The sequence below is a fragment of the Amia ocellicauda genome, chromosome 2 (genome assembly GCF_036373705.1).
Source record: "Amia ocellicauda isolate fAmiCal2 chromosome 2, fAmiCal2.hap1, whole genome shotgun sequence".
NCBI classification, from domain to species: Eukaryota; Metazoa; Chordata; class Actinopteri; order Amiiformes; family Amiidae; genus Amia; species Amia ocellicauda.
Genome location: NC_089851.1, coordinates 1,345,194 through 1,369,713, shown reverse-complemented (window position 1 = coordinate 1,369,713; position 24,520 = coordinate 1,345,194). Strand labels below are relative to the sequence as shown.

Genomic DNA, 24,520 nt, shown 5'->3' with positions numbered 1-24,520 from the left:
AGAGACAGACAGATAGACACACACACTCTGACACAGAGACAGACAGACAGACAGACACACACACACACACACACTGACAGAGACAGACAGACAGACACACACACTGACAGAGACAGACAGACAGACACACACACACACACACACACATACACTGACAGAGACAGACAGACAGACACACACACTGACAGAGACAGACAGACAGACACACACACTGACAGAGACAGACAGACAGACACACACACACACAAACACTGACAGAGACAGACAGACAGACACACACACACACACACTGACAGAGACAGACAGACAGACACACACACACACACACACACACACACACTGACAGAGACAGACAGACAGACACACGCACACACACTGACAGAGACAGACAGACAGACACACACACACACACACATACACTGACAGAGACAGACAGACAGACACACACACTGACAGAGACAGACAGACACACACACACACACACACTGACAGAGACAGACAGACACACACACACACTGACAGAGACAGACAGATAGACACACACACTGACAGAGACAGACAGACAGACACACACACACACACACACACACACACTGACAGAGACAGACAGACAGACACACACACACTGACAGAGACAGACAGACACACACACACACTGACAGAGACAGACAGATAGACACACACACTCTGACACAGAGACAGACAGACAGACAGACACACACACACACACACACTGACAGAGACAGACAGACACACACACACACACACACTGACAGAGACAGACAGACAGACACACACACACACACACATACACTGACAGAGACAGACAGACACACACACACTGACAGAGACAGACAGATAGACACACACACTCTGACACAGAGACAGACAGACAGACAGACACACACACACACACACACTGACAGAGACAGACAGACACACACACACACTGACAGAGACAGACAGACAGACACACACACACACACACACACACACACACTGACAGAGACAGACAGACAGACACACACACACTGACAGAGACAGACAGACACACACACACACTGACAGAGACAGACAGACAGACACACACACACTGACAGAGACAGACAGACACACACACACACTGACAGAGACAGACAGACAGACACACACACTCTGACACAGAGACAGACAGACAGACAGACACACACACACACTGACAGAGACAGACAGATAGACACACACACACACACTGACAGAGACAGACAGACAGACACACACACACACACTGACAGAGACAGACAGACAGACACACACACACACACACACACACACTGACACAGAGACACACACACACACACACTGACACAGAGACAGACAGACAGACACACACACACACACACTGACACACACACTGACACAAAGACACAGACAGACACACACCGACACAGACACAGACAGACAGACAGACAGACAGACAGACAGACACACACTGACACAGACAGACACACACACTGACACAGACAGACAGACACAGACACACACACACACACTGACTGACACAGAGACAGACAGACACACACACACACAGAGACAGACAGACACACACACACACAGAGACAGACAGACACACACACACACTGACTGACAGACACACACACTGACACACACACACTGACTGACACACACACACACTGACACACACACACTGACACAGAGACAGACAGACAGACAGACACACAGAGACAGACAGACAGACACACACTGACACAGAGACAGACAGACAGACAGACACACACACACACACTGACACAGAGACAGACAGACAGACACACACACACTGACACAGACAGACACACACACAGAGACAGACAGACAGACACACACACACACACACACTGACAGAGACAGACAGACAGACACACACACTGACAGAGACAGACAGACAGACACACACACACACTGACAGAGACAGACAGACAGACACACACACACACACACATACACTGACAGAGACAGACAGACAGACACACACACTGACAGAGACAGACAGACACACACACACACTGACAGAGACAGACAGATAGACACACACACTCTGACACAGAGACAGACAGACAGACAGACACACACACACACACACACTGACAGAGACAGACAGACAGACACACACACTGACAGAGACAGACAGACAGACACACACACACACACACACATACACTGACAGAGACAGACAGACAGACACACACACTGACAGAGACAGACAGACAGACACACACACACACAAACACTGACAGAGACAGACAGACAGACACACACACACACACACTGACAGAGACAGACAGACAGACACACACACACACACACACACACACACACACTGACAGAGACAGACAGACAGACACACGCACACACACTGACAGAGACAGACAGACAGACACACACACACACACACATACACTGACAGAGACAGACAGACAGACACACACACTGACAGAGACAGACAGACACACACACACACACACACTGACAGAGACAGACAGACACACACACACACTGACAGAGACAGACAGATAGACACACACACTGACAGAGACAGACAGACAGACACACACACACACACACACACACACACTGACAGAGACAGACAGACAGACACACACACACTGACAGAGACAGACAGACACACACACACACTGACAGAGACAGACAGATAGACACACACACTCTGACACAGAGACAGACAGACAGACAGACACACACACACACACACACTGACAGAGACAGACAGACACACACACACACACACACTGACAGAGACAGACAGACAGACACACACACACACACACATACACTGACAGAGACAGACAGACACACACACACACTCTGACACAGAGACAGACAGACAGACAGACACACACACACACACACACTGACAGAGACAGACAGACACACACACACACTGACAGAGACAGACAGATAGACACACACACTGACAGAGACAGACAGACAGACACACACACACACACACACACACACACACTGACAGAGACAGACAGACAGACACACACACACTGACAGAGACAGACAGACACACACACACACTGACAGAGACACAGAGACAGACAGACAGACAGACACACACACACACTGACAGAGACAGACAGATAGACACACACACACACAGTGACAGAGACAGACAGACAGACACACACACACACACACACACACACACACTGACACAGAGACACACACACACACACACTGACACAGAGACAGACAGACACACACACACACACACTGACACAGACAGACAGACAGACACACACTGACACAGACACACACACTGACACAAAGACACAGACAGACACACACCGACACAGACACAGACAGACAGACAGACAGACAGACAGACAGACACACACTGACACAGACAGACACACACACTGACACAGACAGACAGACAGACAGACACACACTGACACAGACAGACACACACACTGACACAGACAAACAGACACACACACACACACACTGACACACACACACAGACAGACAGACAGACAGACACACACTGACACAGACAGACAGACACAGACACACACACACACACACTGACTGACACAGAGACAGACAGACACACACACACACAGAGACAGACAGACACACACACACACAGAGACAGACAGACACACACACACACTGACTGACAGACACACACACTGACACACACACACTGACTGACACACACACACACTGACACACACACACTGACACAGAGACAGACAGACAGACAGACACACAGAGACAGACAGACAGACACACACTGACACAGAGACAGACAGACAGACAGACACACACACACACACTGACACAGAGACAGACAGACAGACACACACACACTGACACAGACAGACACACACACAGAGACAGACAGACAGACACACACACACACACACACACACTGACACAGAGACAGACAGACAGACCGACACACACTGACACAGAGACAGACAGACAGACACACACACACACACTGACACAGAGACAGACAGACAGACAGACACACACACACACACACACACACACACACACTGACACAGACAGACCGACACACACTGACACAGAGACAGACAGACAGACAGACACACACACACACACTGACACAGAGACAGACAGACAGACACACACACACTGACACAGACAGACACACACACAGAGACAGACAGACAGACACACACACACACACACACACACTGACACAGAGACAGACAGACAGACCGACACACACTGACACAGAGACAGACAGACAGACACACACACACACACTGACACAGAGACAGACAGACACACACACACACACACACACACACACACACACTGACACAGACAGACCGACACACACTGACACAGAGACAGACAGACAGACCGACACACACTGACACAGAGACAGACAGACAGACAGACACACTCACACTGACACAGAGACAGACACACACTGACACACACACACAGATTCCCGTTGATCCTTTTCCGGCCTCCTGCTCCCGTTTTCCTCTCCGGGCGCCTGGATTCACCCAGACAGAGGGAGATATGAAATACATGTTGAAAATAAAAGCCGGTCAATTAGAATTAAATAATCACCATTAGAACATCTCGATATTGCTTAAATAACGTCGGAAAAGAACCGTCTGTCCTAAATGTACAGAAGCGAAAGCATCTGCAGCGGCGCTGGAGCGGACAGCGGGGCCTCCTTCGGAACCTGGCCGGCGAGGCGGTGAGGGAGAGCGGGGAGAGGGAGCGCCAGGCGCGGCGGATGGAGCGGACCGGGGCCGCAGTCCGGGTCACTCGGCCACTGCGGTGTTTCCTCGGCGCCGGAGCCGCTCGGGTTATAGGGGCAGTGGTGTAGAGGTCTGTCCCGGGAAAACACCTACTGCATCCTTTATATTATTATCGCTTTTATTATGCTTATGGTATTATTATTACTGTTTGTTTGTGGGAAAACTTGAAGATCTGACAGGCTGACATTCTTGGAGACGGAACTGTAGACGTGTGTGTGTGTGTAAGTGTGTGTGTGTGTAAGTGTGTGTGTGTAAGTGTGTGTGTGTGTAAGTGTGTGTGTGTGTTTATCCGTGTGTAAGTGTAAGTTTATCCGTGTGTGAGTGTGTGTGTTTATCCGTGTGTGTGTGTAAGTGTGTGTGTGTGTGTGTAAGTGTAAGTTTATCCGTGTGTGTGTGTGTGTGTGTGTAAGTGTGTGTGTGTAAGTGTAAGTGTGTGTTTATCCGTGTGTGTGTGTGTGTGTAAGTGTGTGTGTGTAAGTGTAAGTTTATCCGTGTGTGTGTGTGTGTGTGTGTAAGTGTGTGTTTATCCGTGTGTAAGTGTAAGTTTATCCGTGTGTGAGTGTGTGTGTTTATCCGTGTGTGTGTGTAAGTGTGTGTGTGTGTTTATCCGTGTGTGTGTGTGTGTGTGTGTGTGTGTGTAAGTGGGTGTGTTTATCCGTGTGTGTGTGTGTGTGTGTGTGTGTGTGTGTAAGAGGGTGTGTTTATCCGTGTGTGTGTGTGTGTGTGTGTGTGTGTGTGTAAGTGGGTGTGTTTATCCGTGTGTGTGTGTGTGTGTGTGTGTGTGTGTGTAAGTGGGTGTGTTTATCCGTGTGTGTGTGTGTGTGTGTGTAAGTGGGTGTGTTTATCCGTGTGTGTGTGTGTGTGTGTGTTTTAGAGGCAAAGTCCTCAGTACTGTCCCCTGTGCGGAGCTGAAGCGGGCTGTGCGCTCTGCCTCCCGGACTGCTGTCCCGATCCGCCGCTGGAGAGCCGGAGGAGCCGAGCGCCACTCGGATGACATACAGAGCTGCTTTCCCGTCGTTTAAAGACTGTTTTACTGTGGTTGTTATTTTGGACTGTTTTGCTTTTATGCTATATTGTGGTGTTATATGCTATTCTTTCCATGCATCTTTTTATTAATTTAAAATATACATTTTTTTCTTCATCCTGTAACGTCGCCACCTTTGGAGTTCATGCCGGAGGAAGTTTCAGTTATTTGTGCATGAACACTCAGGCAGCATTGTAAATATACTTTCGCTTTTTTATTTCGGTTTCATGGGCAATATGTTGTAATAAGCCGCGGCCGAGGTGCGCCAGTGTCCCTGCCCCGCTGCTCTGCCTTGCCTGGCGGCTCACGTCACCTCCGCGCCGCGGGGCCGCAGTCTGGACCGTCTCTGACCGCAGCTGCAGCCTGTCCTGCGCCCGGCCGGCCGGCCCGCTGCGATGCGCTGATCATGTGCGCAGCCCGGTTCAACGGCGGGGCGGAGGAGCCCTCGGGCGGCACCGGGCTGCTGGACTGGGCCGAGGCCGGGCCGCACGTCCTGCGCTGCCTGCAGGTCGGGACCGTGATGACGCTCTTCTACCAGAAGAAGTCGCAGCGGCCGGAGCGCCGGACCTTCCAGGTCAAACTGGACACCCGGCAGATCGCCTGGAGCCGCAACCCGGACAAGGTGGATGGCGAGGGTGAGTCTGATGCTCCAGTGCCCCTTCTCTCTCTCTCATCCTCCTCCCTTTTTCTTTCGCTGTTATTTCTTCCACTCACTTGCAAGCCTGCCCTGCTGTGGAGGTAACTATCTCCCCCAGCCCTCCACCCCAGGTATTGCCCCAGTGTGTGCCCGGCCGGCCCAGCCCCTGTCCTGTGTGTACTGCACCCTTGTGAATACACTGTCTGCATTATGTTCTGTACACGTGAAATACTGGATACACTCCTCTGTTTGTGTATCTGTTGTATACTCCTGACACCTGCTGTGTGACTTCTGTGCTGTGCGTCAGGTGTCTCTGCGCTGTCTACTGTGCAGTGGCTGTTTGTCCTGGTGTGTAGTGTGTAGTGCTCATCTGGCGATCACAGTGTGCGGGGGTGGGGCAGGGTATGAGGAGGAGACTCCCAGAGGAGACAAGTGAGCGTCCCCAGCAGGGATGACCCAGTGTCCCAGGGTGGCTGATCTCAGCTGTCATGTTAACATAGCTGTCTGTCCATCTCCCTCCAGCGTGTGAAACCCCAGTTCTGAGAGGTGAGAACATGGGACTGAGGCCGCGAAGACACACACAGCATCACTCCAACCTCACGCCAGGCCTCCGGCTCGTACACGGCATTTAACATTAGAGCTCAAGAGTCTAAACTCATGAGCGCGAGAGACGGCCAGCCTCCGGGTCCGACACAGTCCCAGTCCGCAGGGCGCCGGGGAGAACGGGCTGCTGCTCTCGGCCTTCAATGGGTCACAAATGGAGGAAATGGACAATCCCTTTCTCCTTCCTCTTCCTCTTCCTCCTCCTCCTACTGCTGCTACTATATCTCCCAGCACCACCACTACTCTCACAGTGCATGTACTAGGCGTGTCTCTGCTGCAGTGAGTGTGTCTGTGTCAGTGTCCGTGTGGGCGTTTCCAGGAGAACAGACACAGAGACAGAGATGCAGTGTTTTCTGAAGTATGTTGTAATCTTCCAGGTCCCCAGTGACACTGCTCTGTTTGCACTGTCTGTGGGAAACTGCTGCAGTGTAGGGTAGTGTAGTACAGTGTAGTGACTCTCTCTCTCTCTCTCTCAATTCAGTTCACGTCAGAAAGCTTTACTGGCAGGGCTGAGTTCCATCAGTGTTGCCAAAGCACTGACAGAGAGGTCCAGCACTGGGCAATGGGAACAATACATACAGGAATTATATAGTTAACAATCTCACTCTCCATTTTTCCCCCTCTCCGTCCCTCCCTCCATCCCTCCCTCTCTTCCCCTCTCTCTCTCTCTCTCTCAGTGGATATCCGAGAGATTAAGGAGGTGCGCCCAGGGAAGAGTTCGCGCGACTTCGAGCGCTGGCCGGAGGAGGCGCGCAGACTGGAGCCCTCACACTGCTTCACCCTGCTGTACGGCCTGGAGTTCAGACTGCGCACTCTGAGCCTGGCTGGTTAGTGCACGGCAGTGTGTCACTCCCTCCCCTCCTCTCGTTCTGTCTCTCTGTGCGTCTCTCTGTGCGTCTGTTCCTGCCTGGTTTGCTCCCTCCATAGGTACAGTGTAAGAACCACCTGAAATAAAATGAACACAGAAGCACATTGTCTCTCACTGTTAACACTGATTGTGAGAAAGCAAATAGGGATGACCCCTCTCCCTGTCTTTCCCTCTCTCCAGCATTCAGCGAGGAGGAGGTCAGTCTGTGGCTGACGGGGCTGACCTGGCTGGTGACTGACACACACAGAGCTCCGGCACCCTGTCTAACAGAGAGGTAAGACAGTGAGGGGATGGACTGCACCCCTACTGTATTGTACCCTACTCTGTGCTGTGCTCTGTGCTGTGTGTGAGCCCTGTGCTTTGTGCTCTGTGTTGCAGGTGGCTGCGGAAACAGTTTGATGCCATGGATCGAAACAGAGAGGGCAGGTGAGTCCCTGTGAACAGCACTGTACACACAGAGAGAGAATTGCTTTGGCAACACTGCAGACCTGTTTGTCATGCCAATAAAAGACCCTTGAATTGAACTGAATTGAGAGAGAGAGAAAGCGAGAGGGAGAGGAGATGGGGACTGGGGTGTGTGGACAGAAGAGCAGTCAGTGTCACACTGGAACACTGGGACACACGGTCACTGGGGCGCAGGGTGTGGAGGGATATGGTACTGGGATACAGACACAGGTATACTGGCATGCTGGGGAGGAATGGAAGTGTGGAGACAGATAAACAGCCTCCGTGACGCGGCGTCCAGCCAGCCAGCCGACTCCTCCCCTCGCTGTCTCTTGCCCTCTATCTCCCAGGTCTCTCTCTCCCTCTTTCTCTCTCTGTTTTTGGGAGGAAGTGGTGGTGGGCGTGTCCTCAGGCCCCACACAAACAGGAAGCCTGGCAGGACGTTGATAGCGGGGACAGGAAGTCATATGGCGACTTCCTGCCTGACCCCGGGGCTGTTGGAAATAGAAACAGAACAACACAAATCAGGGAACGGAGGTGCTGGACAATCACAGCACTGCGTTGATCACCCCGCCCTCTGATTCTGGGTGTGGAGGGACTGTGTGGACACAACAGTGCCACTCACTGGCCCCACACAGGAACTGCAGCTCTGCCGTACAGAACTGCAGCGGACATCGAGCTGCGCAGGAAACCCAATTCCTGCACAGTCCCAGTTCAGTCTAGTTCAGTCTAGTCTAGAAGAGAAATGCAGACTCTCTCTCTCTCTCTCTCTCTCCCTCTGTCTCTCTGAGGGTCTTTTTGTGTCTGTGTGTCTGTCTATGTGTCTCACTGTGTCTGACTGTCTGACTCTGTGTGTCTGACTTTGTGTCTCTCTGTGTGTCTGACTGTGGCTCTCTCTGCCGCAGTGTCACCGTGACTGTGTGTCTCTGTCTCTCTCTGTGTCTCTCTCTGCGTCTGACTCCGTGTGTGTCTCTGTCTGACTGTGTGTCTCTCTCTGTGTCTGACTCCATGTGTCTGACTGTGTGTCTCTCTCTGTGTCTGACTGTGTGTCTCTCTCTGTGTCTGACTCCATGTGTCTGTGTGTCTGACTGTCTGACTCCATGTGTCTCTCGGTCTGACTCCGTGTCTGACTCCGTGTGCCTCTCTGTCTGACTCCGTGTGTCTCTGTCTGACTCCGTGCCGCAGTGTCACAGTGACTGTGTGTCTCTCTGTGTCTCTCTGTCTGTCTCTCTCTGTGTCTCTCTGTGTGTCTGACTGTGTGTGTCTCTGTGCCGCAGTGTCACAGTGAAGGATGTGAAGTCTCTGCTGCCCCAGATCAACTACAGAGTGCCCAACATGCGGTTCCTGCGGGACAAGCTGCAGGTATTTGGGGTGGAGGATACAGAGAGGCAGGGAGAGGCAGCATTGAGGACGAGATTGATGGAGACATTTGTCTGACTTCAAATAAAATAAAATGTTCTCATGCTTTCTCACTGTGTGTGTTTCTGTGTGTGTGTCTGTCTCTGTCTCTGTGTCTCTGTGTGTCTGTGTGTAGGAGGTGGAGGCTCGCTGTGACCTGACCTTCCCTCACTTCAGCCAGCTGTACAGGACTCTGATGTTCGACGCACAGAAGAGTGTGAGTACCTGACACACTAACACACACACTGACGGGTAGTGGCTGTGGGGTGGTGCTGTCCCCAGTCCCCCAGTCCATCCCTCACTGTGTCTCCTTCTGTCCCCCAGGTCATCGAGCAGCTGGAGCTCTCCTTCCCCCTGCGGTGAGTCCTCACCCCCTCACTCGTGCCTCACTCCCTCTCTCCTGTCTCTGTTCAGTTCCAAGTCGATCTGTATGGGAAACTGTGGAAGTTGTGTTCAGAGCAGTTACAGATGAAATACAAACTGACCCCAAAACTCTGTGTGTGTGTCTGTATCTGTGCGTGTGCATGTGTCACAGGAATGTGGACAGGCCGGAGCTGTGTCAGATCTCTCTCTATGACTTCCAGAAGTTCCTCCAGCTGGACCAGAAGGTACTGTGACCAGTCAATCAATTAACCCATTAGCCAATTAAGGAATGAAATGATTAATCAATTAGTCAGGTTGTTACTGTATGTAATGTTTCCCCACTGATAGCAGCAAAATGTGGATGTTGTGTGTATGCAGTGTGTTGTATACAGTGTGTAAAGTGTGTGTATATACAGTGTGTATACAGTGTGTAAATCCTGCAGGAGCCCTGGGCGGCGGATCTGGCCCGGGTTCGAGACTTCCTGTGCGGTTACCTGAAGGAGGGGCAGCAGACCGCCGAGCCCACACTGCAGCTGGACGAGGTGAGGGGAGCCTGGACACTGAACACACTGACACTGAACACACACTGACACTAAACATGCACACTAAACAAACTGACACTGAACACATACTGACACTTTGCTTGTCTCTCTCTATAATTTCTGCTCTCCCTCTATCTCAATTAAATGAAATGATATTGTTTTCATTCTCTCTCTCTCCCCCTCAGTTCCTGTCATTCCTTTTCTCCCGGGAGAACGCGGTGGCAGAGGTGGGGGGGGCGGTGAACCCAGACGAAATGAAGCGGCCTCTGTCCCAGTACTGGATCTCCTCCTCACACAACACGTACGCCCTGCTGTGTGTGTGCGTGTGTGCGTGTGTGTGTCACTGGCTACCTTTTGAAAACACCCGGGAGCAGCCCAGGGTGCCAGGACAGGTTTCATAGGTTTCACACATCTTTTCCATGGGGGGGGTAGGTGTGACAGAGTTTGTGTGAATGTCTTTGTATGTGTGTGATTGAGTGAGTGTGTGTCTCTGTCTCTTTCTTAGCCTCTCTCCCCTCCCATCCACAAATAGTGATCACTGAAAATATACCCTCTCTCTCTTTCTCCTTCCCTCTCTCTTTTCTCAGGTATCTAACCGGAGACCAGTTCTCGAGCGAGTCGTCTCTGGAGGCGTATGCCCGCTGTCTGAGGATGGGCTGCCGCTGCATTGAGTGTGAGTGCAGTTCCCCCCCGTGTCCCTGTCCCTCCGTTTCTGTGTCTGTCCCCCCCATCTGTGTTGTGTTCTACTGTCTGTAGCATGTTTCAGGATGCAGTTTGAGTGTGTGTGTGTCTCAGTTTGTGTAACACTGTGTGTGTGTGTGTTGCAGTGGACTGCTGGGATGGCCCAGATGACCTGCCAATCATCTACCACGGCCACACCCTCACCTCCAAGATCAAGTTCCTGGATGTACTGCACACCATCAGAGAGCACGCCTTCGTCACCTCCGAGTGAGATGCACATCGCGTTTACACTCTGAACACACACTGAGACGCACACTGCGTTTACACACTGAAAACACACTGAGATGTACACCACCTTTAAACACTGAAAACACACTGAGTCACACACCGCCTTTACACACTGAACACACACATTGTACACACATTGAGTATAAACCGAACACACACACACACACACACACACACTGTAGCTCTATCTGGGAGAATGCCTTTGTCACACCTCTCTCTCTCTCCCCTCCCTGGCAGCTACCCGGTGATCCTGTCCATAGAGGACCACTGCAGTGTGGTGCAGCAGAGGAACATGGCCTGTCTGTTCAGGAGGGTGTTCGGGGACATGCTGCTCACCAAGCCTGTGGACCCCAACGCAGAGGAGCTGCCCTCCCCCTACCAGCTGCGCAGGAAGATCCTCATCAAGGTGCCACTCTGACCGACCGCCTCTCACTGTCGCGTGTGTCTCTGCCTCTCTTACCAGTGGCTTTGTGTCAGTGTGTGATCGCTCTCTCTCTCTCTCTCTCTCTCTCTCTCAGCATAAGAAGCTGGCTGAGGGGACTCTGTATGAGGAGGTGTCCTCTGCCAGCTGCTCTGAGAACGACATCAGCAACTCCCTGCGCAACGGGATTCTGTACCTGGAGGACCCCATCGACCACGTGAGGAGGGCGGGAGTAGGGAGAGGGTGGAGGAGAGGAGGAGAGGGGAGGATAGGGAGAGGGTCAGGGGCTGTCGGAGTGAAAGGCAGGGTGTGTTGGGAATGTGTCAGTGTGAGTGACTGTGTGTTTGGAAATGTGTGTCGTGGTTGTGTGTCACTGTGTTAGAGTAACTTTCCTTGTCTCTTGATCTGTGTGTGTGTGTGTTGTGTAATGTGTGTGTGTTCCCTGTGTGTTGCAGACCTGGACGCCTCACTACTTCGTCCTGACCAGCAAGAAGATCTACTACTCTGAGGAGACATCACACTACCAGAGCCCAGGCGAGGAGGAGGAGGAGGAGGGCAAGGAGGTCGGCACCGATATCATCACAATAATCATGATCACAATAATAATCACAACAATAATCATCACAATAATAATAATGACGGTGATTCCCCCCCAGGAGCTGAACAGCACCGAGCTGCACTCGTCCGAGCGCTGGTTCCACGGGAAGCTGGGGGGGGGGCGGGACGGGCGGCAGGTGGCGGAAAAGCTGCTGCAGGAGTACTGCGGTGAGGGGGGGGGCAAGGAGGGCACCTTCCTGGTCAGGGAGAGCGAGACCTTCGTGGGAGACTACACCCTGTCCTTCTGGTCAGTCCGTCCTTGTGTGTCTGTCTCTCTTGCGCTTTTCAGTTCAGTGTGCTTTATTGGCATGACAACAGGATACTGATATTGCCAAAGCGTTACACACATTATAACAGACAATATATAAACAAGACAGAAAATACATATATATACCACCCCCACCCTCATACAACACACATTTAAGCAGCACAGGTTCCCTTCCATGCCCTCTGACTAGTGGGCATGGTGTCTATATACTGTCCCTCAGGCTGGGATAGGTGGACACATATGGGGCAACAAGTGGGGCTGTGTGTCCCTCTCCCAGCACGACTTCAGTCTCTGTCATGTGTGAGAATTGTGGGATGGAGATGGTGATTTTATTAATATCATTGTGCTGTGTATGGGAATATTTTTCACAATTTGTGCATTTCTCTCTGTCCCTGATTCTCTCTCCACAGCTGGTCTGTCTCCGTCTCTCTCTTCACCCTGTCCTTCTGCTGAGTCTGTCCCTCCCTCTCTCCACAGGCGCTCAGGCCGTGTGCAGCACTGTCGTATTCACTCCCGCCAGGAGGGCGGCTCCACGCGCTTCTTCCTCACGGACAACCTGGTGTTCGACAGCCTTTTCCTGCTGATCCGGCACTACCGCCAGGTGCCACTGCGCTGCAACGAGTTCGAGATGCGCCTGGGCAGCCCTGTGCCGCAGCCCAACGCACACGAGAGCCGAGAGTGAGAGAGAGGGAGGGAGAGGGAGTGAGGGGGAGAGATTGAGGGAGGGAGGGTCAGGTGTATTCTATCTTTCTTACTCTTCCCTGCCCCCCTGTCTCCCTGTGTCAGGTGGTTCCACTCCAGCCTGTCCCGTGTGCAGGCGGAGCACATGCTGATGAGGGTGCCGCGGGACGGGGCATTCCTGGTGCGCAAACGCAGTGAGCCGCACAGCTACGCCATCTCCTTCAGGTACTGTCCCTCACTGTCCCTTACTGTCCCTCACTGTACCTCTGTCTCCCACTGTCCCTCACTGTCTCATCTCCCTCTCGCAGGGCGGAGGGCAAGATTAAGCATTGCCGCGTGCAGCAGGAGGCCGGTCAGTTCCGGCTGGGCAGCTCGGCGGAGTTCGAGAGCCTGGTGGACCTTGTCTGCTACTACGAGAGACACCCGCTGTACCGGCGCATGCGGCTGCGCTACCCCATCAACGATGACACCCTGGACAGGATGGGCACCACGGTACAGAGAGAGAGGGAGTGAGGGAAGGAGGAGGGAGAGGGGGAGAGAGATATGGAGGAAGCAAGAGAGAGTCAGAGACATAGAGACGGGAGAAATACAGGGACAGATAGACTGACACGCAGAGAGAGGCAGACAGGGAGAGACAGACAGGGCTGTGTGTGAGTGCTGTGCTGTTGTCTCTGCAGGAGCTGGACTACGGGGCACTCTATGAGGTGCGCACGCCACACTTCTACGTCGAGGCCAACAAGATGCCCACTGCCAGGGTAGGTCAGGTGACAAGGGTCAGGGCTCCTGCTGCCCTACACGATGTTAGTGTTCTTGCTGTGTAACACTGTGTCAGGCTGTGCTTTTCTGCCTATGACTGTGTTGTGTTGTGTTTTGCAGCTTTGTGTCAGATTCTGCTGATGGTGCTGTGCTTTGCTATGCTGTGTGACACTGTATGCTCTGTGTTGCAGTGCTGTGCTTGTGACACTGTGCTCTGTATTACTGTGCTCTGTGTGACAGTGTTTGCTCTGTGTTGCAGTGCTGTGCTGTGTGAGTGTGTGTGCTCTGTGTGACTCTTTGTTCTGTGTTGCAGTGCTGTGTGACAGTGTTTGCTCTGTATTGCTGTGCTGTGTGACTGCTCTGTGTTGCAGTGCTGTGCTGTGACACTGTGTGCTCTGTGTTGTAGTGCTGTGCTGTGTGACACTGTGTGTTCTGTGCGACTGTATGCTCTGTGTTGCAGTGCTGTGCTGTGACACTGTGTGCTCTGTATTACTGTGCTGTGTGACACTGTGTGCTCTGTGTTGTAGTGCTGTGCTGTGTGACACTGTGTGTTCTGTGCGACTGTATGCTCTGTGTTGCAGTGCTGTGCTGTGTTACAGTGTGTGCTTTGTGTTGCAGTGCACAGTGAAGGCGCTGTACGACTACAGAGCCCAGCGCGAGGATGAGCTTTGCTTCCCCAAACAGGCCCTGATCCTGAACGTGGACAAACAGGAGGGAGGCTGGTGAGAGAGGGAGGATATACTGTGTTCAGTGTTTTGTGTTGTGTGACTGTTCAGTGTGCAGTTATTAGTGTGCACTACATAGAGTGCTGTGTTGAGAGCTGTGCAGTTTGTGTATTTAATACATTGCATACTGCTGTGTGTGTTGCAGTGCTCAGTTCGGTGTCTCGAGCTGTGCTCAATACTGCGTGTATTGCGGTACCCGTTGCAGTGCTGTGTGTGTTGTAGTGCTCAGTGCTGTGTGTGTGTTGCAGTGCTCAGTGCCGTGTCTCGAGCTGTGCTCAGTGCTGCGTGTATTGCGGTACCTGTTGCAGTGCTCAGTGCTGTGTGTGTGTGTTGCAGTGCTCAGTGCAGTTGTGTGTGTGGCCTGCAGGTGGCGCGGTGACTACGGGGGAAAGAAGCAACTGTGGTTTCCAGCCAATTATGTGGAGGAGGTGCCAAGCTCACCCACCCAAGAGAGCGATGAGGCTGTGAGTCACACACACACTCATACTCACACTGACACACACTCACACACACTCTTACACTCACACACACACACTCACACTCTCTCTTTCTCTCTCCCTCTCTCTCTCTCTCTCTCTCTCTCTCAGTGTGCAGAGAACAGTCCCCTGGGCTCGTTCCTGAAGGGCTTCATCGATGTGCCCATGTGCCACGTGGGTGAGTGTCTGTCTGTCCGTCTCTGTCTGTGTGTGTCTCAGTGTCTGTATTACCTGTGCATGTGTTTACTGCAGCAGGGTGTGTTTATTACTGCAGTGTGTGTGTCTTGCCCTAGTGGTGCAGAAGGAGGGCCGGAGCGGGCGGACGTTTGTCTTCACACTGCACTCTCAGCAGATGGCCCCCCCGCTGCCCGGGCTGGACGTGGCGGCCGACTCTCTGGAGGACCTGACGGGCTGGGTCAGCAAGATCAGAGAGGCGGCCCAGAACGCAGACGCACGGGTCAGTACAGACAGACAGACAGAGAGACAGACACAAGGGTCAGTACGGACAGACAGACACACACGGGTCAGTACGGACAGACAGAGAGAAAGACATACCGGTCAGTACGGACAGAGAGACAGACGCACGGGTCAGTACGGACAGACAGACAGAGAGCCAGATACACGGGTCAGTACGGACAGACAGACAGGGACAGACAGACACACGGGTCAGTACGGACAGACAGACAGAGAGCCAGATACACGGGTCATTACGGACAGACGGAGAGAAAGACATACCGGTCAGTACAGACAGACAGACAGACACACGGGTCAGTACGGACAGACAGACAGACACACGGGTCAGTACGGACAGACAGAGAGAGAGACATACCGGTCAGTATGGACAGATATAGAGAGACAGACACACGGGTCAGTACGGACAGACGGAGAGAGAGACATACCGGTCAGTACGGACGGACAGACAGACACATGGGTCAGTACGGACGGACAGACAGACACACGGGTCAGTACGGACAGACACACGGGTCAGTACGGACAGACAGAGAGAGAGAGACATACCGGTCAGTACGGACAGACAGACAGAGAGACAGACACACGGGTCAGTACGGACAGACAGACAGGGAGAGAGACATACCGGTCCGTACGGACAGACAGACACACGGGTCAGTACGGACAGACAGACAGACACACGGGTCAGTACGGACAGACAGACAGGGAGAGAGGAGAGAGAGAGGGATGCAGGGAGAGGGGAGGGAGGGAGGGAGAGAGAGAGAGGGGAGAGAGGGATGCAGGGAGGGAGGGAGAGAGGGAGACCCTGGCACAAGGCCGATGCTCTGGTCCTGATGCTGTGCCGTTTCCGTGGTCACAGATGCAGGAGGAGAAGCAGATGGAGCGCAGGAAGAAGATCGCTCTGGAGCTGTCCGAGCTGGTGGTCTACTGCCGGCCTGTGCCCTTCGACGAGGACAGTAAGATGCACACTCCTCCCTCCATCCCTCTCTTCCTTGTGTCCATCTCTCTGACCTGCTCTCTCTCTCTCTCTCCCCTCCCTGTCCATGGTCCTCTCTCTGGTCCTTCTCTGACCCGTCCTGCCCCCCGCAGAGGCCACACTGATCACTCCCTGTCCTGTCCTGTCCTCAGAGATCGGGACGGAGCGGGCTTGCTACCGGGACATGTCCTCCTTCCCGGAGACGAAGGCGGAGAAGTACGCCAACCGCGCCAAGGGCCGGCGCTTCCTGCAGTACAACCGGCGCCAGCTGTCCCGCGTCTACCCCAAGGGCCAGCGCCTGGACTCCTCCAACTACGACCCCCTGCCCCTGTGGCTGTGCGGCTCCCAGCTCGTCGCCCTCAACTTCCAGACGCCTGGTCTGTCTGTCCGTCTCTTTCTTTGTCTGTCTGTCTCTGTAGGACTGTCTCTGTTTTTCCTTGTCATTCTGTTTTGATAGACTGTGTGCAACAGTGTGCCATGCTGTGTGTGACAGTGTGTTGTGTTGTGTGCTCTGTGCAGTGTGCTGTGTGCTCTGCAGTGTGTGACAGTGTGTTGTGTTGTGTTGTGTGCTCTGTACAGTGTGTGACAGTTTTGTGTGCTCTGGGCAGTGTGTGCAGTGTGACAGTGTGTTGTGTTGTGTGTGACAGTGTGTTGTGTGCTCTGTGCAGTGTGTGCAGTGTGCTGTGTTGTGTGCTCTGTGCAGACAAGCCCATGCAGCTGAACCAGGCCCTGTTCACCCTGGGGGGGAGCAGTGGCTTTGTGCTGCAGCCTGACGTCATGAGGGAGGAGACTTTCGACCCCTTCGACAAGACCACCCTGCGCCTGGAGCCAATCACCATCCAGATCCAGGTCACATGACTGCTTCTACACCCTTCTCTCTCTTGTGTTCTTTCTGTCTGTCTGTCCCTGCCCTTGACTCCGTGTCACTGTGTAACTTGTTCGTATGAATGTCTCCCTGACTGTGAGTTTATGTATTGATCTTTGTCTGTCTGTATGAGTGTGTGCGCGCAAGCTTTAAAATATGTCTGTGTTATATGTGTTTGCGCATCTATACCTTAACATGCATGTGTGTAGGTGTTGGGGGCGCGCCACCTGCCAAAGAACGGCCGCAGTATCGTGTGTCCCTTTGTGGAGGTGGAGGTGTGCGGCGCCGACTTCGACTGCAGCAAGAACAAGACCGACGTCGTGGGTATGACACCGCCTCGCTGCCTCGCTGTCTCACTCACCCACCGTCTCACTAACCCAGTGACTCACTCACTGTCTCATCCCTCTCTCTCTCTCTCAGCGGACAATGGGCTGAACCCAGTGTGGCAGCAGAAGCAGTTTGTGTTTGACGTCCACAACCCGTCCTTCTCATTCCTGCGCTTTGTGGTGTTTGAGGAGGACATGTTCAGCGACCCCAACTTCCTGGCCCAGGCCACCTTCCCCGTCCGCAGCCTCAAGACAGGTACCAGCACACGCACACACGTGAGACTGCGGCACGGCAACACCTGGACTCCACCCTACTCCTCAAAACTAAGCTATACCATGCGTGGCACAGGGTGACAGTGGGGACATTAATCATGTGCAGCAGTGCGTAACTGTGTGTCACAGTAAGAGTAACAGTAGTACAAGGACAGCGTGTGCAGTACAGGGAGTGCGTGCAGTAAAGTGGCAGTGTGTGTGTAACAGTGGCAGTGTGTGTTGCTCCTAGGCTACAGGAGCGTGCCCCTGAAGAACAGCTACAGTGAGGATCTGGAGCTGGCTGCCCTGCTGGTACACATCGAGATCGTCAATGCCAAGGTCAGAGGTCATGCTCCGCCCCCTCTGCTCTTCTCTCTCACTCCCTCTATCGTGATGATCCCCCCCATCCCCATCCCCATCACCATCACCATCGATAACAACACCAACACCAACCTGCCTGTCCCAATGTCCCAGTCTAATTCACAGTGCTGTGCAGAATCAAGTACACAATCCGCCTGACGGTGTGGAAGCCGGTCCCAGCCCTGTGTGGCTGCCACTGGCCTTCTCTTGCTGGGAAACTAATTGGGTCAATTGCAACGAACCTGCAGAGTTAGTACGGAGCTCTGTACTAAGTTGCCCACTAGCTAGTGTGATCTCGGGATCATCCCCAGCTGCGGACAAAAGTTAGTACCCATTGCAATGAAAAAAGAGGCGGAACAGAGTTGGAGACTATTTAAACTCAAGGCAATATGGCACAAAACACATATTTAAAGCTAAATTGCTTGACTAATGACTAATCAGATCTCATCGGCCAACCTGATTTCAGTGGGGGGCCGTGGTCAGCCCAGGCTACCCCCTAGCCTCGCCCCTGTGCACAGGCGGAGGTTTGGACCCGGCGCCTCCCACACCGCAGCCCAACCAACACCGCTCTGTGCAGCACTGTGGTCCTGAGCTGGAGCTCTGGGCGCTGAGCCACAGCCCTGCCCAGCACAGTGTACGGATATACCAGTACTCTATTGGCATGTCCACTACTGTTACTGCACTAAGTTGGCTATAGACTACATACAGCCCACTATATATAGTATGCATAATATTGCATTACAGTTCCATCTGGGCAATAATTCCTATAGAGCTTTCAGTAGTCTATATTCTCAGTTATTTCATAGCATGTAATGAAATCTTACAGCGGACTATTTGTACACTGGTTATTTTTTATTTTTTTTGGTGTGGTGTCATACATTACATACATTACAAATATATTGTCAATGTCAAAAACAAAAACGTAAATGTATTTTATATGTACAAAAAAAAAAAGGTGTGGTTATGAATAGTTCAGTTACAAAAATAGTCAATACCTTGTGATTTAGCACACTTTGTCTCCTTAGTGCGGTACTATCCACAGTTAGTCCGTAGCTGGAGCAGGACTGAGTCAGTCCCAGTCTCAGTCTCCTCTAAAGTAGCAGCAGTGATTCTGGGGTTCGTTGCAATGGAGACCTTGTTTAGTCCGCAGCTGGAGACGAACTTGAGCCGCCGAGTTGGTTGCAATGGGTTTAATCTGCAGACTAGTTTAGTACAGAGCTGCACACTAACCACGGGATCATCTCCAGTTAGTGCTGCTTTCAGTTTGTTGCAGTTGATCCATTGTGTCTGTGTGGGGGGGGGTCTTGTGTTGTGCGTCTCTCTGTGTCCAGGAGGAGGATGATGAGAACCTGTACTCCTCGATCCAGCGCCTGCGCGACCGCACAAGCGAACTGTCCAATCAGGTGTCGGCACTGGAGCGGGCGGGGCCGGCGGACCACTCCTACCAGCAGAGCCTGGAGGAGCTGCGGGCGGCACAGGACCAGCTGAGCGAGCTGATCGAGGCCCGCAACCGCCGGTCAGCACCACACTGCAGTACGCCTCACAACAACACACCACACAACACTGCAACACACTGTACTACACTACAACACACTGCACATCAATGCAACACACCGCACAATACACTGCACTACAGTACAACACACTGCAACACACCACACAACACAAGGCACTACACAACACACCTCACAACAACACACAGCACTGCAACACACTGCACATCACTGCAACACACCACACAACAACACACAGCACTGCAACACACCTCACAACAACACACAGCACTGCAACACACTGCACATCACTGCAACACACCACACAACAACACACTACACTACAGTACAACACACTGCACTGCACACACCGCACTACACACTGCACAACTGTGCAACGCACGACACTACAGTATAAGACACTGCAACACACTGCACAGCACTGCAACAAAGTGCACTGCAACACACTGCACTACGGTACGACACACCACACAACAAAACACTGCACAACACTGCAACACACCGCACTACAGTACAACACATTAGAGGTCGACCGATATAGGATTTTGCCGATACCGATAACTATGCTGGGCTCACACTACACGATTTGAGCCGATTTGGCCCTCAGGACAGGTGAGAGTGAGAGTGAGAGTGACGTCATCAGCAGCCAATGAGAGCCGAGCTGATGAAGAAGAGAAAAGAAACGGGAGGATAAACATGACAGGTGGATACGATTTTCATACGTATTTAGTAAAATACTCAAATGCCAGTGCTTGTTTCGGGGCAAGTTATTTTAAAATACTATACGCTTTGTGTGTTTGTCCGCACAGACGAACACAAACAGCAGCAGCGGCTTGTGGTCGCGCTCTTTCCGCAGTTTTGCGCGGAAATCCTCTGATCCCATTGGTGGACAGCGCAGATCTGCGCTACACGATCGTGACCTGTACATGCCCGTCCGTGTTTATGGCCTTTCCTCTGCGCGGATCGCCGTGTTTGTGCCGCAGATCCACGACACGGGTGTCAGATCAGTCAGTGCGTCTGTACTGAAGGCCCGGCTGCACGGCTTCACCTCGCAAAAGACATGAATCCGGTGCAAAATAGTGGTTAAGTGTGAGCTGCGCACTGTGCACAACAGCGGGTCGGATTGTAGACATCGTGTAGTGACCTCAGCATATTGCAAATAGATGGTAATAAATTGTAACATTTCTGACATTTAAACATTTGGGTAGGACTTGCGTGTTTTTTGTCACATAGTTCCAACTGCTTGAGGATGGCTTTAATATAGCGTCCAGTCAGATTGTCGGCAAACATACTGCTGTTCTCTATTAATGCAGCATCTAGTCAAGAAATTAATTACTTTATAAAGATATGACAACGTGTACTGTATACATTTTAGTTTTAAATCTGCATTGTTCAGCTCATGCAGTCTCACGTGTCAAACCACCAACACCAGGCCTCAGTGTTTATTCGCCTCTAGAGGCCACGCTCATATTAACATACATCCATACATACACATAACATCTCATACCGTTAACCACAGCGCACCCTTCCCTGCCGCTCCAGCACCGGACACAATGGGACACAACAGGGAAAAACTATCGGTGTGGATTTTTGCTGATAACCGATAGTTCCAGAAATCGTTATCGGTGCCGATTTAATTGGCAAAACCAATACATCGGTCGACCTCTACAACACATTGCACAACACTGCAACACACCGCACAACAACACAACACACTGCACAACTGTGCAACACACAGCACTACAGTGCAACACTCCACTACACTGCAGCACAGACAGACTCTTACTCTCCTCCCTCACTCAGCCCTTTTCATACCCCTCTCCCTTTCTGCAGCCTGATGGAGAAGAAGAAGAGAGAGAAGCTCAGGCAGCAGATGGTGGCGAAGCGCAGCTGAGGGGGGTGCAGCAAGCAGAGACCCCAACAGCACAGGCATGCGGCGGGGCAGCCCTGCCCTTTCCACGGCAATGCCAAGACTGTCAGGACCCCGCTGCCTGGGCCTGCCCAGCTCTCTGCAACTGAGCAAGAATCAACACAAACAAACAAACAAACCGTTTAAGAAAATAAGCAAATTAAATCAATGAAGGTGTAACAGCAAGGAACTGTAGGAGAACAGGAACACAGAAGGAAGGTCCTGTAGGAATTTCTAACACAATGCAGCTTTCTGTGCCTTTAAATGTATATCCAGGATGTATAGCTTTTACTCCGAGTATTGTCAGACTCAGCTTGACCCCCCAGAACACCCCCCGCGTAACAACACTACAGCTCCTCTTAGGGGGGGGGGGGGGAGTATCTTTTTGGAAGAAAGAAAACAACAACTGCAATTGTATTATAATAATAATGATTATGATCAGGTTTATGTGTAAGGCTGGTGGAGCCGGGCTGGGAGGCCAGAGCTGGAGGACGAGTCACCGCGTCAGGCAGCAGCGAGGGAGCGCAGGAGCTGCAGCTGTGCGGCCCTGCAGCCCACCCCCCACTGGAACTGGAACTGGAACTGGAATCGCAACTGGAATGGGAGCTGGCATCGGAGCCACTCCGCTGAACTGGAATGTTAATCAGAACACCAGGCTGCTCTGTGCGTTCCGTGTGTCTGTCCACGCACACACACTCTCACACACAGCCTCCTCTCCCCCACTGGCACCCTGACTCCTCTGAATCTAAAGGGCTCTGATATTGTCATGTGAGTGGCAATTCTCTACACTTGTTCTTAACATTCCATTTCCAGGGAGGAGAGGAGGAGTCCTGCTTTTCTTTAGTCCAGGAGGAGAGGTGGAGTCCTGACAGGCTCAGACAAATCATCGCTTTCTTCACATTTTTATCTTATATCTAATGTGCTGTTGCTCCGTGTGACACGGGAGCCCGTGTCTCTGAGCGTGCGTCCCGGGGAACGCAGGACATGCAAGGTCGTCACAGTGACGTCGTCCTTCTGGGGAGAGCGTTCAGACCTCCGGCCTGCGCTGAGGCAGCGGTGCGAACCCGAGCCGGGGTCCTGGTCTGACACGCTACACACATAAGAGAGTGTGAATCCAGTCCCCACGTAGTCTCCTCTGTTCCAGGGTGAAAAGGTTCAGGTCCTCAGTCTCTCAGTAGGACATTCCCTTCAGACCTGGAATAAGTCTGGTTGCTCTCCTCTGAACTGCCTCTAGAGCAGCGATATCTTTCTTGAAGTGTGGAGCCCAGAACTGTCCACAGTATCCAGATGAGCTCTAACTAGTGCATTGTACAGTCTGAACATCACTGCCCTTGTTCTCAATTCTACACTTTTGACAATATACCCTAGCATTTTGTTTGCCTTTTTTATTGCTTCCCCACATTGTTTGGATGGAGAAAGTGAGGAGTCCACATAGACTCCTAGGTCTTTCTCATGCGTTACTTCATCTAGTTCTGTTCCTCCCATAGTGTAATTATAGTGGACATTTTTGTTGCTTGCATGTAATACCTTGCACATTGAATTTCATCTGCCAGGTGTCGCCCACAACCTTTATCCCAGAGTCCAGATCATTAATTTAGATTAGAAAAAGCAAAGGCCCTAGTACTGATCGCTGTGGAACTCCACTAACAACCTCACTCCAGTTAGAAGCGACTCCTCTAATTGACACCCTGTTTCCTGACACGTCCGTCTCACTCCTGATCAGAGCGGGGAACTCTGTAGAGACATATTTGTGTGCCTTACACTTCACTACACTACTTGCTGCACCTGCATGCGCTGTGTCACACGCTCAGTGAGTCGACTCGAGCTTTTGTTTATTTTCTTCCCAATGGCGTTTTTCAGAAAAACGGATATCGTGACATGCTCTTTAGGCCCCACATGTCCCCAGGCTCAGTGCCCCCCCACTGCACTCTCTCTGCACTCTCTCTCCCACACACTCAGGATGCCGTCAGGCCGGTCGCACAGTCACTGGCGGCCCTCGAACCCGCCGTTTTATTATGATTTCCATTTTGTAATTTCTTTCCTTTTTACTTGACTATTTCGAGTTTTATTGTCACTAAAAGCCGATTGTGTGTAATTGGCTGTGTGTTGTGCAGAGGGAGGGAGGGAGCTTCACAAAGGTCTTGTTGCTGTGCCTCATGATATCAGTATTAATAAAACACTAAAGAGATGCAGGAGTGTCTGTCACTATGCTGTGATGTTGGGAGTTTGAGTGTTGAGTGATACAGCGTCCAGAGCTG

At 52.1% G+C, this 24,520-nt stretch overlaps 1 protein-coding gene across 1 annotated transcript; it reads left to right on the top strand.

Annotated features, from left to right (window-relative positions):
* Positions 1-4,337: 4,337 nt before the first annotated feature.
* On the top strand, positions 4,338-24,450 carry LOC136761230 (1-phosphatidylinositol 4,5-bisphosphate phosphodiesterase gamma-1). The gene is made up of 32 exons (XM_066716148.1): positions 4,338-6,479; positions 7,762-7,911; positions 8,133-8,226; positions 8,331-8,378; positions 9,674-9,758; positions 9,931-10,011; positions 10,119-10,153; positions 10,330-10,402; positions 10,601-10,699; positions 10,885-11,000; positions 11,287-11,372; positions 11,527-11,647; positions 11,906-12,074; positions 12,187-12,306; positions 12,545-12,652; positions 12,746-12,933; positions 13,432-13,632; positions 13,741-13,860; positions 13,944-14,127; positions 14,313-14,390; positions 15,010-15,113; positions 15,484-15,580; positions 15,704-15,770; positions 15,886-16,049; positions 16,920-17,016; positions 17,189-17,413; positions 17,740-17,885; positions 18,111-18,225; positions 18,322-18,483; positions 18,730-18,818; positions 20,171-20,355; positions 22,187-24,450. Exons 1-32 carry the CDS (start codon positions 6,251-6,253, stop codon positions 22,245-22,247), a joined length of 3,897 nt encoding a protein of 1,298 aa, XP_066572245.1. The 5' UTR covers positions 4,338-6,250; the 3' UTR covers positions 22,248-24,450.
* The last annotated feature ends 70 nt before the right edge of the window (positions 24,451-24,520 follow it).

What these genes read in the sequence shown, in the direction of transcription:
- LOC136761230 (XM_066716148.1), top strand. Translation starts at nt 6,251, where the DNA reads ATGTGCGCAGCCCGGTTCAACGGCGGGGCGGAGGAGCCCTCGGGCGGC. An exon ending in GGACAAGGTGGATGGCGAGG is followed by an intron (nt 6,480 to 7,761) that starts GTGAGTCTGATG and finishes TCTCTCTCTCAG; the next exon opens with TGGATATCCGAGAGATTAAG. An exon ending in GCGCACTCTGAGCCTGGCTG is followed by an intron (nt 7,912 to 8,132) that starts GTTAGTGCACGG and finishes CCCTCTCTCCAG; the next exon opens with CATTCAGCGAGGAGGAGGTC.